The 15092-nt window shown below is 55.3% G+C and overlaps 1 protein-coding gene across 6 annotated transcripts in view; it reads left to right on the top strand.

Moving 5' to 3' along the window:
* CAPN5 (calpain 5) overlaps positions 1-15092 on the top strand; it is a 52757-nt gene that overhangs the window by 2053 nt on the left and 35612 nt on the right. For 3 of the 6 annotated variants that reach the window (XM_078433081.2, XM_078433082.2, XM_078433079.2), the window contains one exon: positions 14770-15014. The exons of 1 other annotated variant lie outside the window; for it this stretch is intronic. In XM_078433081.2, coding sequence (XP_078289207.1) covers positions 14850-15014 — 165 coding nt within the window. In that variant the 5' untranslated portion in view covers positions 14770-14849. 2 more of the 6 variants (XM_078433083.2, XM_060605543.3) reach the window with 2 other exon arrangements.

Genomic DNA, 15092 nt, shown 5'->3' on the forward strand with positions numbered 1-15092 from the left:
CTTCACTAAGGACCTGGTGTTTGATAGCTATTATAATTAATAGTACAGTGGATCCTTGAGCAACCCGGGTTTGAACTGCACGCGTCTACTCCTGCATGGATTTTTTACAGTACTGTAAATGTATTTTCTCTTCCTTAGGATTTTCTTAATCACATTTTCTTTTCTCTAGCTTTGTGTCTTGTACATACAACGTATTATACATACAACGTACAAAGTATGTGTTAACTGTTTATGTTATTGGTCAGGCTTCTGGTTAATGATAGGCTATTAGCAGTAAAGTTTGGCGGAGTCCAAAGTTACACGTGGAGTTTTGACTGTGCGGGAATCGGCATCCCTAACCCCTGCTTCAACCCCCATCGTTGTTCAAGGTCAACAGCAATTGATAGTTGGTATCGCCTAGTCCCTTCCCTGGGGGAGACAGCCCACAGCAAGGAGGGGGAAACTCTGGGAGAAGGGAAAAGGAGAAAGAGTTCCTCCCATTGATGTGGAAGCCCCTCCTCTCAGTCTTCGCTGGGTGTGGAGAGCTAGGCTCAGAAGCTTCCAGTCAGTGGTCTTGCTGCCTATCTGCCCATCCAAGTCCCTGGGCCTCTCAAAGTCTCCTGTCCCCCTAACGGTCATACATAAAGCTCAGCAGCAGGCCTTAGGCTCCCCCAGCTGCAGAGGGCAGGTCTGCACCCCTCAGAGTTGGGGACCTGGGGAGACCCGCCAGCCGCTTTGGGGCTTGTGCAGACACATGGGGACAGCTGTCCACAGCTGGTCTTCTCTTCACCTCCCCACCCTGCCCCCGTCCTCAAGTTTTGAGTGCCGTTAGAGCCCCTTCCCTCCACCCCTCAAGTCCCCCCCGGAGACCTCTTCTGCCCCTTCATGCCTTGCTACTCAGGACAGTTCTTGGCTGGCAGTGGTCCCCCAGGCCTCTCCTTCAAGACCCGCCCCGGTTTGGTGGCTTCTCCCCCGGTTGATGGTGACGCCCTGGGACTGCATTCAGTTAGGCCAGGCTGCGCACTTCCCTTGGCCTCAGGGCCTGCTTTTCCCTGCTCACTAAAGACAAAATGGGCTAAGGCCCTTTGGGATTTTAATCCAGGATGTTGTAGGAAGCCCGCCCTTAGGCTTGGACACGGGAAGCTAATGGAATGTGAGCATTTGCTTGCTGTCCTGGCCTGAGTTACTGCTTCCCATTCTACTTGTTCAGAGATGTGTTTCTGGGGGTCCCAGCTCTCCCGGGGCAGGGCTATAGAGGTCTGAGGGTGCCGGTGGCTGAGGCTGTGGTGGCCTGGGTGGGGGGGAGTGCTGTGGTTTTCTGCCACAGTGGGGCACATGTGGTCTTGTGGGAGAAGGGGCTAGTGGCAGGAGCAAAGCCCATCCATTGGTACTCAGCTAACCGTCCGTGATGGGGTGTGCTCAGGGGATGGCCACAGGATCTTGTATCCTGGGGAACAAAAGGCAGAGAGCCTGGTGGCCTGCACCCGCCAGCGTGCTGCCTGCCGCTGTATAATTTATGCTGGTCAGGTGCAGTGGGCCCGGAGTGGCTTGTTACCAGTAACTAAGACACAGAAGTTTGGAGTGACTTTGTTTTACATTGAAGCAATTCAGGATGAATATCGCTAGCTGATTCACTCACTCCCTTGAGCAGAGAGGTGTGAGGCCACATCCATGCCTGCCCACGATCTTCTTCAGGAATGGTATTTGTTCTCTCTTGCTGTGGTAACAAATTAGTGCAAACTTAACGGCTTAAAACAGCACCAGTTTGTTCTGCTTTGGAGGTCAGAAGTCTGAAATGAGTCGTAGGGGACCAAACTTGTATTGGCAGGCCGGTTCCTTTTCGAGGCTCCAGGGGAGAATCTGTTCCTTGTCTCTTCCAGCTTCTAGTGGCTGCTGGCCTTCCTCTGACCTCATGACCCCAGCCTGTCTGCTTTCCTTGTCCTGTTGCTTTGTCCTCTTCTGGAGTCACATCTCCTTCTGTCTCCCTTTGATAAGGACACCTGTGATTACATTTAGGGCCCAGCTGGATAATCCAGGATAATCTCCACAAGTCGAGATCCTTAATCACATCTGCAAAAAAATCTCTTTTGCCATATAAAGTAACATCGTCAGGTTCCAAGGATTAGGACATTGATATTTGGGTGGGGCGGCATTCTTCAGCCTGCCACTGGGACCAATTTCACTGTCGTTGCAGGCCATTCCGAAGAGATCCCCCTCCCAGGTATCCACATACACTGGCTTCCCCCCTGTGCTCATCCTCAGTGTTCCGTCTCCCCTCCCCCTCCTTCCCCAGCCTAGGAACTTTCGTGAGCAGAGCCTCGGGCTGCTGCACCTCTGGCCCTAGAGCCCAGCCTGAGACCATGGTAGCCAGAGCTCAGGGATTTTTGGAGGAGGGGAGTGTGTTGGCATGTCCCCGTGGGTTCCCCGTGGGTTGCCCCAGTGACCAGACCCTGTCCTGCGCCTGACAGTACGTCAGGCCTTTCAGAGTGGTGCACATCTCATCGTTGTCATTTATTCAACACACCCAGGGCTGTGCAGGGTCACTCGATCCCCACCATCACCCTGGGCCTGGTAGGAGCCCCATTTTGCAGATGAGTAGAATAAGGCCAGTGGGACTAAGTCCCTCCTGGGGCAGAGGTGTGTGGGGGGAGCTGGGCCAGTAGAGCAGACCTTCATTTTACAGATGCGAAAGAACTCTGAGGCACGAGGAAGTGACTGTCTCCCCATCTGAGGATGATGAGGGTGCGGATGGGACATTCTGAGGCTCATTCCTCCTCGGCCTGGGCTTTCTAGCAGGCACACGATGTGGTGCGGAGCCGTGCACAGACCCCGTGGGTGTTGCCAGCACACCTCTGCTCCGAGGTGAGGTTGTCATCCACCTCTGCCTCCAGCGAGAGCCCCAGCCAGAGAGCCCCTGCCCTGCACGCTGCACACCCTGCCTTGGCGAGGGTCTCCCTTTTAACCAACCCCACAGCCAAGGCCGTGCCACAAGAGGCCCTGCTTCTCAGGGTCTGTTCCTATAGTCTGGTCTGTCTGCCTGCGTCCTGGCTTTCTTTCCATCCCAGCTTCCTGTGAGCCATCCAGGTGCTCAGCTCAGATGCTGGCACCCTCCCGAGGACTTAGCCTGGCTTTCAGGACTATCATTACCCGGCTGTGGCAATGTTTCTGTGCTAGCGTCTTCTTCCTTCTCCCTCTCCCTCGCTCCTGGTATTCCAGCCTTGCCTAAATGGTTTCTTCCTCCCAGAATGTTCCATCTTCCTCTTAACCTTCCATTTCCACCTCTCGAAGTCACAGCCGCCCCACTCTGAGATCCTGCTCAGATGCCACCTCCTCCACGAGCCTTTCATGCCCTGTCTGAATGAATCCGTGCCCCTTTTTGAGCAGATCTCTCAGCCTGGTACTGGGGGCAGAGTCTCTCCTCAATCAGGTGGACCTCCCAGGTGGGGCCCTGCCTGACTCCTGCCTGCGTCCTTGGCCAGGCATTGGGCAGGTGTGGGGGAAGGTTGGGGAGGGTACACTCACTGAGTGGAGCTCCCAGGGGCTGATGAGTGGGTCGCTGTCTTTGTTTGAGGGAGGGATGGAGGGCCAGGCAGAGCGTAGCCCTGACGTGAGACAGGCCCCTGACTCAGTCCGGAATGCATCCTTTCCCTCTGTGAGCCCTAGACCTCATTTGCAATGAAGATAGTACAGCTCTCATTTCTGAGGTCATGCAGGAGCTTGACCTAGGAATCGAGTGTCAGTTTCCCTGTCTGAGAAATGGGTACCATCTCAGCAGGTTTCCAGCTGGAGTCTTCCAGCTGGAGGTACGTGGTGCCAGAAGCACAGACGGCCTGTTCAGGAAGCAGGAAAAGAGGCTGTCCTGGTGACAAACTCCGCAGATTGAAAAAAAGTGAGAATTGTCCCCTTTTCCCCCATGCAACAGTGAGAACCTGCAGGCCAGGGAGGGCAGAGGCTTGCCTGGGGTCACACAGCAGCACAGTGGAGCCGAGGTGGCTTCAGTGACCTGATGAACTCTCGTTCTGTCAGGTTGTTTCCCTTGTGGGGAGGGAGCTGCCGCTCCAAATATCACCCCCACCCAGGTAGGAGAGAGAACAGCCCCTGGTGGGTGGCTCCCAGCTGCATCTATGCCTCCCTCAGCGCCTTCTCAGCAGGCAGGATGTGGTGTGGGGCTGGGAGCTCCAAGCTAGGGTGACCCGTGGCCCTGAGGTTCTCAGTGCCCAAACCAGTGAGCCAGCTGCTCGCCCTGCCTGGAGCCCAGCCCCTGCCCAGGGAAGCCCCCGCCTCCAGGGGTGTGGCTCCTTCCTCTGTCCCAGCTTCCTCCTGTCCCTGCCCTCACCCCAGCAGAGCCCAGGCTGGAACCCCCCTTTTGGAGGTTCCTCTCCCAGGTGTGCCTGCTTGCTGGGGTGCCCGGGCTCCTCAGCACCCTGTCGAGGGACCCACGGCCCAGTGAGGAACAGCTATGCGCCGGAGGCCTCGGGACTCAGCCAGGACCACACGGCGAGCCAGCCCCAAAGCTGGCTTTTCCCTCAAGTGCACTGCCGGGGGTTCATCAGCGCCCCAGGACCAGAGAGAGACCCTGTGCCCCAGACGTGCCTGGCCCTGCCCTTTAGGCCCTCCGTGTACTTCAAGCATTGGGTTTCTGTGTTTGAAAAGATCACCACGGCTGGGTGGAGACTGGTTCGGACACAGGAACGATAAGGGGAAGGGAGTGGAGAAGAAAGACAGGATTTCCCAGCCCCGGTGCCAGGCTGCCTGGCGTTGGCTGGAGTGACTCACCGGGCCCAGCCCCCTGGCCCTGCTGCTGGAGCCCGGAGCCCTAACAAGCGTGAACTGGAGTATGAACCTGTGGCCCAGTTCGCCTTCCTTACACACTTTCCCTCCCCTCCCCTGCCATCCTTTCCTCGGTCCCCAATACCTGCCAGAGGCCAGAATACACACAGATGCCTTCAGCTTGTTAGTGAAATGGTAGCTCGGGGGGCAAGAGGAGAACGGGGGTGCGCTGTGGGATAAAAGGGGGTGCATACACTCACAAAGCTAAAACCATACAAACAACCTGGAGGTCACCAAACGCTGAGGCTCTCCCTTTCCAGGCTTCTCCCTTGCACCTGGCCTGCTCTGTGCCGGCTCAGGCCACAGCTGTCCCCGACCGGGTCGCTGCCTCAGCCTCTTTCCTCAGTGTCTACCCCCTCTGCCCCTCCTTGGCTCCCCTGTGCCCTCAGGATGAGCCCGAGCCCAGCAGCCTGGCATCCCAGCCGTGCAGAGCTGATCCTGCCAGCTTTCCCCATTCACCACTCCACACCCTGGCCTCCCTCCATCTCGAGTGCATCCTGCCTGCTCTCCCCATGCCTGGTGTGGCCCAGCCTTCAAGCCCTGCTCTGGTTCCCTCTGGAAGGGATACCGCCGTTTTTCCTATCCCTATGAACCAACCTGCAGCACGCCTTACTCCTGGGAGCACTGACCGCTGAGTATCTGGCTTGGTTCGTGGTATATGTCGTGTCTGTCTGTCTGTGCTCCTCCTCCCCTGGGACATCTTTGAGGCTCTGACCCTCTTTGTTAGCTCAGGCCCAGCTGAATGGGTGTCAGCAAAGATCTGAACGTTGGCATTGTCTGTGTCCTTGAATTAGACGCAGCTGTTCTGTCCATCTTTGACCATGTGACGAGGGGGGCTGGCACCTGTTGCCTAGAGTGGGATGTAGTGGGAGGTCGAGGAAGGGAGGTGGGGGGATGGATGAGAGGTTTTGGTTGCCGGGCTGTGGGTGTGGGGCATCATTGGTTCTTTTGGCTGGTGCTGGATGAAGCCCACTGTGCCAGGCTCAGGCTGCAGGATTGGGCTCCCCACTGTGGTGTATGGGCAATCACGGCTCAGAGGGGGAACCCCCAGCAGGCCTTCCTGTGTTCTCCCTTTCACCCCCACAACCAGCTGCTCACCAAGGAAAGTTGAGTCTCCCTCTCATGCAGCTCTAGAAATTGCCTTCCCTCCATTTACACATGAGTCTGTCGTTTCAAGTCCTGTGGCCTGCCTTCTCATTTTACTGCTCTAGCCTTGCACTTTTTTTTTTTAATGTTTATTTACTTCTGAGAGAGAGACAGAGTGCGAGTGGGGGCAGGGACACAGAGAGAGGGAGACACAGAATCCGAAGCAGGCTCCAGGCTCTGAGCTGTGAGCTCACGGAGCCCAACACGGGACTCGAACCCACGGACTGTGAGATCACGACCTGAGCTGCAGTCAGACACTCAACCGACTGAGCCACCCAGGCACCCCTAGCCTTGAACTTTGCTAGTGCCTTATCCATGTGACAGCCAGATGGGTCTCAGGTCCCTCACCTGCTCAGCACCTTCCTCACTTCTCTGTCACCTCAGAGGGAGCCCAGTGTCTGCTGGTGTTCCAGGACCAGTGAGCCTCACCTGTGACCTCTTCCACCCACACTGCCACTCTGGGTCGACCCAGCTCCTTTCCCTGAGCACCTGCCCTGGAGTGTCTCCTAGGGTCCTGGACTGGCACCCCCTTCTCAGAGAGGAGACCTTGGAGGTGTGTGCCTGGTTGGGGTACAAGGGTACCAACCTCACCTTGTGGGACCCTCTCTTGGGTTCGAGCCCTCCCAGTGTCAAAGCCACAGTGTTCTGAAAGATGGAGGCAGAGGCCCGCGGAAGGTCACAGCCTGTGTGTAACAAGGCCAGGCCAGGACGCAGCACGGGGCTCCTTCCCTGCTTTCCACCCCAGGTTGTCCCACCCACTCTGGGTGCCAGACCCCTCCAGGGGTCCAGACCTGGCAGAATCGGGGTCACTAGATTCAGCCAGCCCTTCTTCCTAGGGCCATTGCAGTGGCTTTTTATTGAAGCATAACTGCCCTGTGGAACCGCATGAAGTTCAGGCGCACAGCCCAGTGACCACACCCATGCAGCACCACCCAGATCGAGAAGCAGTATTATCAGAGATCCAGAAGTCCCTGCAGGCCCCTTGCAGTCACTGCCCCCAGAGATAGCCACTGTCCTGCCTTGTAGTCACCAGAGATGGGTTATGCCTGCTTTCCAATTTTACATAAATGGGATCGCAGTGTCGCTTCTCTTGCCTAATGTTTTGCTTGTGAGATCCATCCCTGGAATTGCGCGCAACAATCATTTGTTCGTTTTCATTGCTGGATACTATTCCATTGCAACGCTGTATTTATCCTCTCTTCTGTTGATGGACATTGGGGTTTTTTCCCGATTTTCAGCTGTAACAAACACTGCTGTGATAAACATTCTTGTACAGGCCTCCCGGTGAACAGGTGCTTGTGTTTCTCTTCGTTGTATACTTACGAGTAGAATTGCTGAGTGATGCCTTTGTTCAGCTTTAATAGCTAGGGTCAGATGGTTTTGCAAAGTGGTTGTACCCATTCATACTTCCACCGTCAATGCGGAAGAGCTGTGTGCTTAGGAAGTGTGTGTGTGTGTGTGTGTGTGTGTGTGTGTGTCTGTGTGGTGGTTTTCCCTGTAGTCATTCTGGTGGGGGTGTAGCGGTATCTCATCGAGGTTTTAATTTGCATTTCCTTGATGACTAGCGAAGTTGAGGGCTTTTTCTTCTCATTTTATCAGTTGAGGGCTTTTTCTTCTCATTTTATCGGCCATTTGGACATAATCTCTTTCTTCTTTTTCTCTTCAAGTTGTAATTTAAATTTTGGTTAGTTAATGTGTAGTGTAGTATTGTTTTCAGGAGTAGGATTTAGTGATTCATCATTTACGTGTAACACCCAGTGCTCATGCCAACAAGTGCCCTCCTTAGTACCCATCATGCATGTAGCCTGTCCCCCACCCAACACCCTTCCAGCAAGCCTCCGTTTGTTCTCTGTTGTAAAGAGTCTCATGGTTTGTCTCCCTCTCTCTTACCCCCCTCTTCCCATATGCTCATTTGTTTGGTTTCTTAAATTCCACATCTGAGTGAAATCATGTGGTGTTTGTCTTTAACTGACTTTATTACTCTTAGCATAATACACTATAATACACTCTAGCTCCATCCACATCGTTGCAAATGGCAAGGTTTCACTCCTTTTGGTGGCTGAGTAATATTCCATTGTATATACGTACCACATCTTTTTTATTCATTCGTTAGTCGATGGACACTTGGGCTCTTTCCATAATTTGGCTATTGTTGATAACGCGGCTATACACGTTGAGGTGTACGTACCCTTTCGAATCTGTGTTTTTGTATCCTTTGAGTAAATACCTAGTGGAATTACTGAATCATAGGCTTGTTCTATTTTTAACGTTTTGAGGAACCTCCATGCTGTTTTCCAGAGTGGCTGCACCAGTTTGCATTCCCACCAATAGTAGAAGAGGCTTTCCCCTTCTCCACATCCTCACCAACATCTGTTGTTTCCTGAGTTGTTAATTTTAGCCATTCTGACAGGTGTGACGTGATATCTCATTGTAGTTTAGATTCGTATCTTCCTGATGATGAGTGATGTTGAACATCTTTTCACGTGTCTGTTAGCCATCTGGATGTCTTCTTTGGAAAAATATTCATTTCTTCTGCCCATTTCTTAACTGGGTTGTTTGTTTTTTTGGGTGTTGAATTTGATAGGTTCTTTATAGATTTTGGTTACTAACTTTTTACCAGATATGTCATTTGGAAATACCTTCTCCCATTCCATAGTCTGCCTTTTAATTTTGTTGATTGCTTCCTCCCGTATGCTCTTTTTCTTCTGTTTTCTTCAAAAAGCTTTATTGTTTTCCCTTTTGGTTAGATTTGCAATCTACGTGGAACTTTTTTTTGTGTATAATGGGGGAGTACGAGTCAAGATGAATCTTTTTCCATATGGCTAACTAGTCCACCCAGCACCACTCATCGAAAAGACCATCCTTTTCCCAATGCACCATGATGTCACCTTTGTCATAAACCTGGTGTCCTACTTGTGGCCTTTTTCTGGGCTTTCTATGTTCCATTGGTCTGTTTATCTCTCCTGTGCCAATACTACGTTGTCTAAATTATTAGAGCTTTATGATAGGTCTTTAGGTCTTTTTTTTTTTTTTTGAAATATTTTTTTTACATTTTAATTTATTTTTGAGAGAGAGAGAGAGAGAGAGAGACAGAGCACAAGTGGGGGAGGGGCAGAGAGAGAATGAGACACAGAATCCGAAGCAGGCTCCAGGCTCTGAGCTGTCAGCACAGAGACCGATGTGGGGCTCGAATCCACAAACTGTGAGATCATGACCTGAGCCCAAACTAAGAGCTGGACGCTTAACTGATTGAGCCACCTTGTGCCCCTGTGGTAGGGTTTATTAACTGCTAGTGTGAATCCTCTAGCATGCTCTTCTTCAAATGGCCGTGGCTGTTCTTGGCCCTCTGTGTGCTGGCTTCTTTATCCTACCTCTTAGAGGAGAGGCCCGAGGCCCAGAGAGGTCAGGTGACCTGCCCCCTGCCGCAGGGCTCTGGGCCTCTGTCCTGCTCCTTCCTCAGCTGCATCCTGCCCTCCAGGGCTCCGTGTACTGCTGAGGCTTCCCCTACACCACTGTGAACTTCATGGTTTTCTTTAAGTCAACTTCCTTTGTCCTTAGTATTTCTTAAAGGAAACTGTCTGCTGTAAATGGAAAGGCAGTAATGGGGCGCCTGGGTGGCTCAGTCAGTTAAGTGTCTGACTCTTGGTTTCGGCCCAGGTCATGATCTCAGGGTCGTGAGATTGAGCCCTACGTTGGGCTCTGTGCTGGGTGCAGAGCCTGCTTGGGATTCTTTCTCTCTCTGCCCCTTCCTTGCTCGTGTGTGTGTGTGTGTGTGTGTGTGTGTGCACACGCGCGTGCATGCTCTCTCGCTCTCTCAAAATAAATAAACTTAAAAAAAAAAGAAAGTCAGTATTACTCTCCATAGGTACAAGGTAACTGGTACTTAAAACTAAAGGAAAAACAGCAGAAAAATCCATTCACTTTTGGCCAGATGCTGGTGTTCTGAGCCTGGGCTGATCCTCCTTCGGCAAGTATAGGTGCGCAGGGGCCACAAGGGATTTTGACACGCTGGACCAAACCGAATTCTCCTTCAGAGAGAGTCCTTGAGAGAGAACGGGATGGGGAACAGCTTTCTTACTGACGTCTTTACTGCCACATCAAAGTACCCCCTAAAGTGATCACAATGTTAATCGGGGCCCTGCTTTGAAAAGCCCTGGTGTGATAAGGAGTCTGGAAGCTTGGGATCCAGCTAATGGGTGGCAGATTTGGGACACATTCCTCGATGTTCTCATCTATAAAATGGGACCAGACTCTCTCTGGTTCCTCCCTGGCTGTGGTGGCCGTAGCATCGAGGGAAGGCTCACTGGCGTCAGCTTCCTCCCGCAGCTGGCTCAGCGTGACCTCAGATGAGCCCTCACTCCGCCCTGTGCACAGCTGGGCCATGCCCACCACCTCTCGAGGCCCAGGGAACAACAGCAGCCGGGGCCACAGCCGCCTGGAAGTGGGTACACACCATTTCCAGGCTGAGGTGCCCAGGGCACCTTTCCCTGTCTTTCCCTGTCACCTGAGAAGCCGGGACGAGGTGGGGCTGATACATAGCAGCTCAGAGGCGTTAACAGCTTGTCCAAGGATGTGCAGTGCTAAGTGTGCAGTCAGGACTCGAACTCAAGTCCTACCGACCTGCCAGAAAAGTGGTTTCTCTGAGCTCCCTGGTGAGTGCTCTCAGGCCCTCGTTCTGACCCAGGTTAGCACCCTGTGCTCAGTCGGCAGCCCCCACTGTGCCCGGCTGGGTCTGAATCGCATTGCACTGCCTGCCGCTGAGACTTCGCTTGAGCTGTTCCCTCTGCCTGGAATGGCCTTTCCTAAAGAACAGCCAACTTCCGGGACCAGGCCTCTGTGAACGCCTCCTTGCGTCGCCCTTGCCGGAATCTCTGAGGTGACATATTCCATGTGCCTTGTGTCTTCTGGCCACACTAGACCATGAAGTGCTTTGGGGGCGGAGGCCTGAATTGTTCTCGCCCTCCTGGCAGGGCTGTGGACACATTGTCTACCCCAGACGTCAACATCGACATCCCTCAGGAGCACGTGCATCGAAGCATACAAAATGGCAGTTCTGTGCGGCAGTGTCTCCTTTGATCCTCCCAGAGACCCTGGCACATGAACACTTCCTTCCAGATGGGGACCATGCAGACCAGAGACGTGTTGTGGCCTGTCCAGGGTCGCACAGCGTAGGATACTGGGGAACTAGAGCCGGCTCTCCGCCAAGAGCTGGAGAAGCGCTGGCTGCATGGAGTGTCCGGGTGCAGCTGTGAAGCGCCCACGACAGCAGGGGTGAGGGTGCTGCAGTGGGAGTCGCAGGGAGGGGGGCAGTGGGAAGGGGCAGGCCCTGCCTTCAGGGCCTGAGAGCTGGTGCGGCTCAGATGCGGCAAGCTGACCCTCTCTGGTAGTCCCTGCCATGCTTTGAGCCTGTTTTTCCCATCCATGAAGGGATTCCTACATCCCCCGTGTTGGCTCTCTCTCAATACAGATGTATTGAACCTGCCCCCAGTGCTGGACCCTGAGGTTACAGAGAGGAGCCAGACACGGGCCCTGCCCTGCAGGGGTGTAGGCTGGGCCGGGGAGATGGATAAGTCCTACGCAGATGGGGCATGATGGAATGGGTGCCGTCACAGGGTTTCCCGTCCTGTGGAGGGGGAGAGGAGACGGGTTGGGGGTGGGAGGGAGGCACTTGGGCTGAGCCTTGAAAGATGACCGGTTCTCCGGGTATGCACATGTGGAAGGAACGGTGCGTGCACAGGCTCCGAGTAAACAGCTACAGGAACTGCAGGGGGTTCGTAGCACTGAACGTGGCATGGAGAATGGTAGGGGTGGGGTGAGCTTGGCAGGGGCAGAGGGAAGAGGGCTGCTGAAAGTAGCTGGGAAACTCGGACTCTCCTGTCAGTGCGGGTTCACACACAGTGTGAAGACGTTCAGAAGCGGGGTGTGCCATGCTCCAAACTCAGGCCCAGAGAGAAGAGCCCCGAGAAGAGCCCCCAGATCTGGAAGCCGGCTTTCCTGACTCTTGGTTTCTCCGCGGCCTTCAGCAGTGATGCCTGCAGCTATCGGGAGGGGGGGCAGAGCTCATATTGACTCCATGACCCCGTGGGAGTGTTGACTCAATGGGTGGAGTGGGAGGTATTCTTGGGGCATGCCGAAGGTGTGAGAGGACAGTCGCCATGAGGTACAAGCTGTGCAAAGAAAGGCTGGGGCTGAAGAGACTGGCCTAAGTAGGCTGGGGCAGCCTTGCTGGCAGGGGTGAGGCTGGAGAGATGAGCCAGGGCTGGACCTTCAGCCAGGCCTGGCCCCCGTTCTCCTGGCCTGGGCCCAGCCAGGCTTTCCTGTTTCTGGCCTCCCTGGGAGCAGAGCCTCCTGGGAACGTTGACCACCATGTGGCCTGGAGGGCCACCAGAATCTTCATTCTCTGGCCAGGCCGACCTGGCTGTGCTGCCTCAGCCAGCTTGCTCCCTCTCCCTGGGCCCTCTGGGCTCTGAATTTGGAATTGCTAGAGCTGATTTCTGGGATCCTGCTTTTAGCTTCTTTGATCTAATTCTTGCAGCTTTAATTGCTTCCTGACCAGGCCCTACTGGAAGCTGTGATGCTAATGACTCCCCTGAGTGGCTGTGTGTCAGAAGTCCAGGGGCTGGCTCTCCAGGCTCCCCTCCTCTTTCCCTAAGGCCTCCCAGGCTGAAAGTGTTTTGGGCCTTCCTGGAAGAGGCGGGGCCGGAGAGGTTAAGTGGTTGGCCTGAGGTCACACAGCAGCAGAGCCAGCAGGCCCCGTATGGATGTGGGGCAGAAGGTGAAGTGGCCGTGTGTCCTTGGCGGCCAGGGACCGTGAGCCCTCCTTGCTCTCCCTGCTGCCCCTCCGAGTTCCACACTCACCGCCCATCTCACCTTCTGCCCTTCCTGCTACTCCCTTCCCCGTCACATCCCTCGTCTTTCCCTTCCCGTGAACCTGGCGCAGCCAGAGTGTGTGGAATCAGCCCTTTCTCCTGTGCCACAGGGTCACCAGGCCAAGGTGGAGGCACCAAAAGATGTGAGTTCAAGTCCAGGCTCTGCCATGGAATGGGGGCAAGGCCCCTCCCCTGAGTCTCAGTTTTCTTTCCTGAAAAATGGACGCGGTGAACGACTTCCCAGCACTGTTTTCCTATACTGCCTCTTGCCTGCTGGGTTGCACATGGCAGGTGCCGGAGAGATGGAGCTGCTCTCTTGGTAATGAGAGGTGACTTGTGTCCTCCTCTTCTCATCCCCTTCTCTCTGGCCTGCTAAGCCGTCTTCTCAGCAATGGCATCTTCCGGTTCTTAAAGCAATATCGCTCCCATTGCGGAGCTGAGAAAATGGGCACTCAGAGAGGGAGACTTGTTCAAGGCCACACAGCAGGTGAGAGGCGCAGTTGGGACTGGCACCCACATCAGTCTTGTTTTCAAACTTGTGTTCACCCCAGAAGCCAGCATTCCTTGCCTCGGTTTCCCTCAGCCGGGCTGGGAAGTCACGGCCTGTGCCCCAGTGGGATTGCAGTGTTGCCTGGGCAGGCCCCAGTTTGCGTAGACCCGGACGGCGGGGGTGGAGCTCTGCCAGCAGCCCAGATGGAGTCTGAGATACAGGGGCTGTCAGATCCTGGTCCTCTGAGCATGCGTCAGGCCCCTCCCCACCCCGCCCCCTCCTGAAGGGCTTCCCTGGCCCTGTCGCTCCGGTCAGTGGCCCTCCAGTTTGGTTACCTGTGGCTACAAGCTCGAGGGGGGTTGCAGGGAGGATGCTGATGTGTACAGCCTCCTTCTGTGTCGAGCTCGGTGCAGGGGCCGCATGCACAGGAGGAGCAAACCAAGTGGACCCTGCTCTCTGGGGGCTTCCGGTCTAATGGGTGCTTCCGGTCCTGCCTCCTGGGACCGGAATCCTGGGGAGGTGTGGAGGGAGGCGAAGGGTTTAGTCTGGGATTGATGGCTGTGGGCACCCCGGGACCTCATAGGGGTGGCCCGGTTGGGGGCCTAGAAGAGGGGCCCAGGCTGAACACAGGGAGATGGGGGTCATCAGGCAGAGATGGTGAGCAGAACACGGCTTGGTGCAGCCCCCCAGAGCCCCCAGGGGAAGAGGGAGGCCAGAGGTGGGGGAGGAGCCAGAAGCAGTGCCGTCGTCCCCGGGGACCCAGATGAGACTGTTCAGGAGTGAGCCTTTGTGAGGTCTGGGAAGTCATCAGCGAGAGTCTGGCTTGGGAGGATGGGAGGTTAGGAGGGATGGGGGGCCTCAGGGGAGGTTAGGTCAGTAGGATTGAGGAGGAGATGTTTATTCCAGAAGGCAGTGCTTGCTAGAGGGTGGGGCTGACAGAGAATGTAAACGATGGATGGCTGGAGGGGGGCGCCCTCCACGGGGGACAGAAATGTGCCTTTGCCATGCGGGGAGGGTCCAGGGGAGAGAAGCTTGGAGGCAGTGCTGCTGCTTTCCTGCCAGGGAGCTGCTGAGTTGGCCATGAGCCTGACTCGGCCCTGGCAGGTCTAGGAAAGGCTGGTGACAAAGGAAGGAGCAGGTGGGTGTGGCCAGGCAGCCCCAGCATCACTATGCTTGTGCCCTTGGCCTGCCTGTGGGCTGGCGCCCCCTCTAAGCATGAGAAATGAGAGGATTCAGGATGTGGAGTCAGGTCAGTTAGTTCCTGTCCCTGTTGTGCAAGTAGCAGCTATGTCTGTCCCCGCTTCTGAGCCTCTCGGCTCCTGGCCTGTCATCTGGGGATGAGGGGGCCGCTTCACAGGGCCACAGGGAGGGCACGCAAGGGTCACCTGACTCCGTGTGCCTCGGGTCCTCCAGTCCTCGGTAAGTGATGATCTCCTCACCTTCCTGTCCTCCCAGGTACCCCCGGAGCCACCCACGTCCCCACCTCAGCTCTCTGCTGCCTTGTCTTGGCCTCCCCTGCTGGGGTAGCCGCCACCATGTTCTCGTGTGTGAAGCCCTACGAGGACCAGAACTACTCCGCCCTGAAGCGGGCCTGTCTGCGCAGGAAGGTGCTCTTCGAGGACCCCAACTTCCCAGCCACCGACGACTCCCTGTACTACAAGGGCACCCCGGGGCCCACTGTCAGGTGGAAGCGGCCCAAGGTCAGTGTCTGGTCGCAACCGGAACTGAGGCGAGCAGCCTGCGGGGGACAGGGCGGTGGCTGAGGCCCCGGGTGGCTG

The sequence above is a fragment of the Panthera onca genome, chromosome D1, assembly GCF_046562875.1.
Source record: "Panthera onca isolate mPanOnc1 chromosome D1, mPanOnc1 haplotype 2, whole genome shotgun sequence".
Lineage (NCBI taxonomy): Eukaryota > Metazoa > Chordata > Mammalia > Carnivora > Felidae > Panthera > Panthera onca.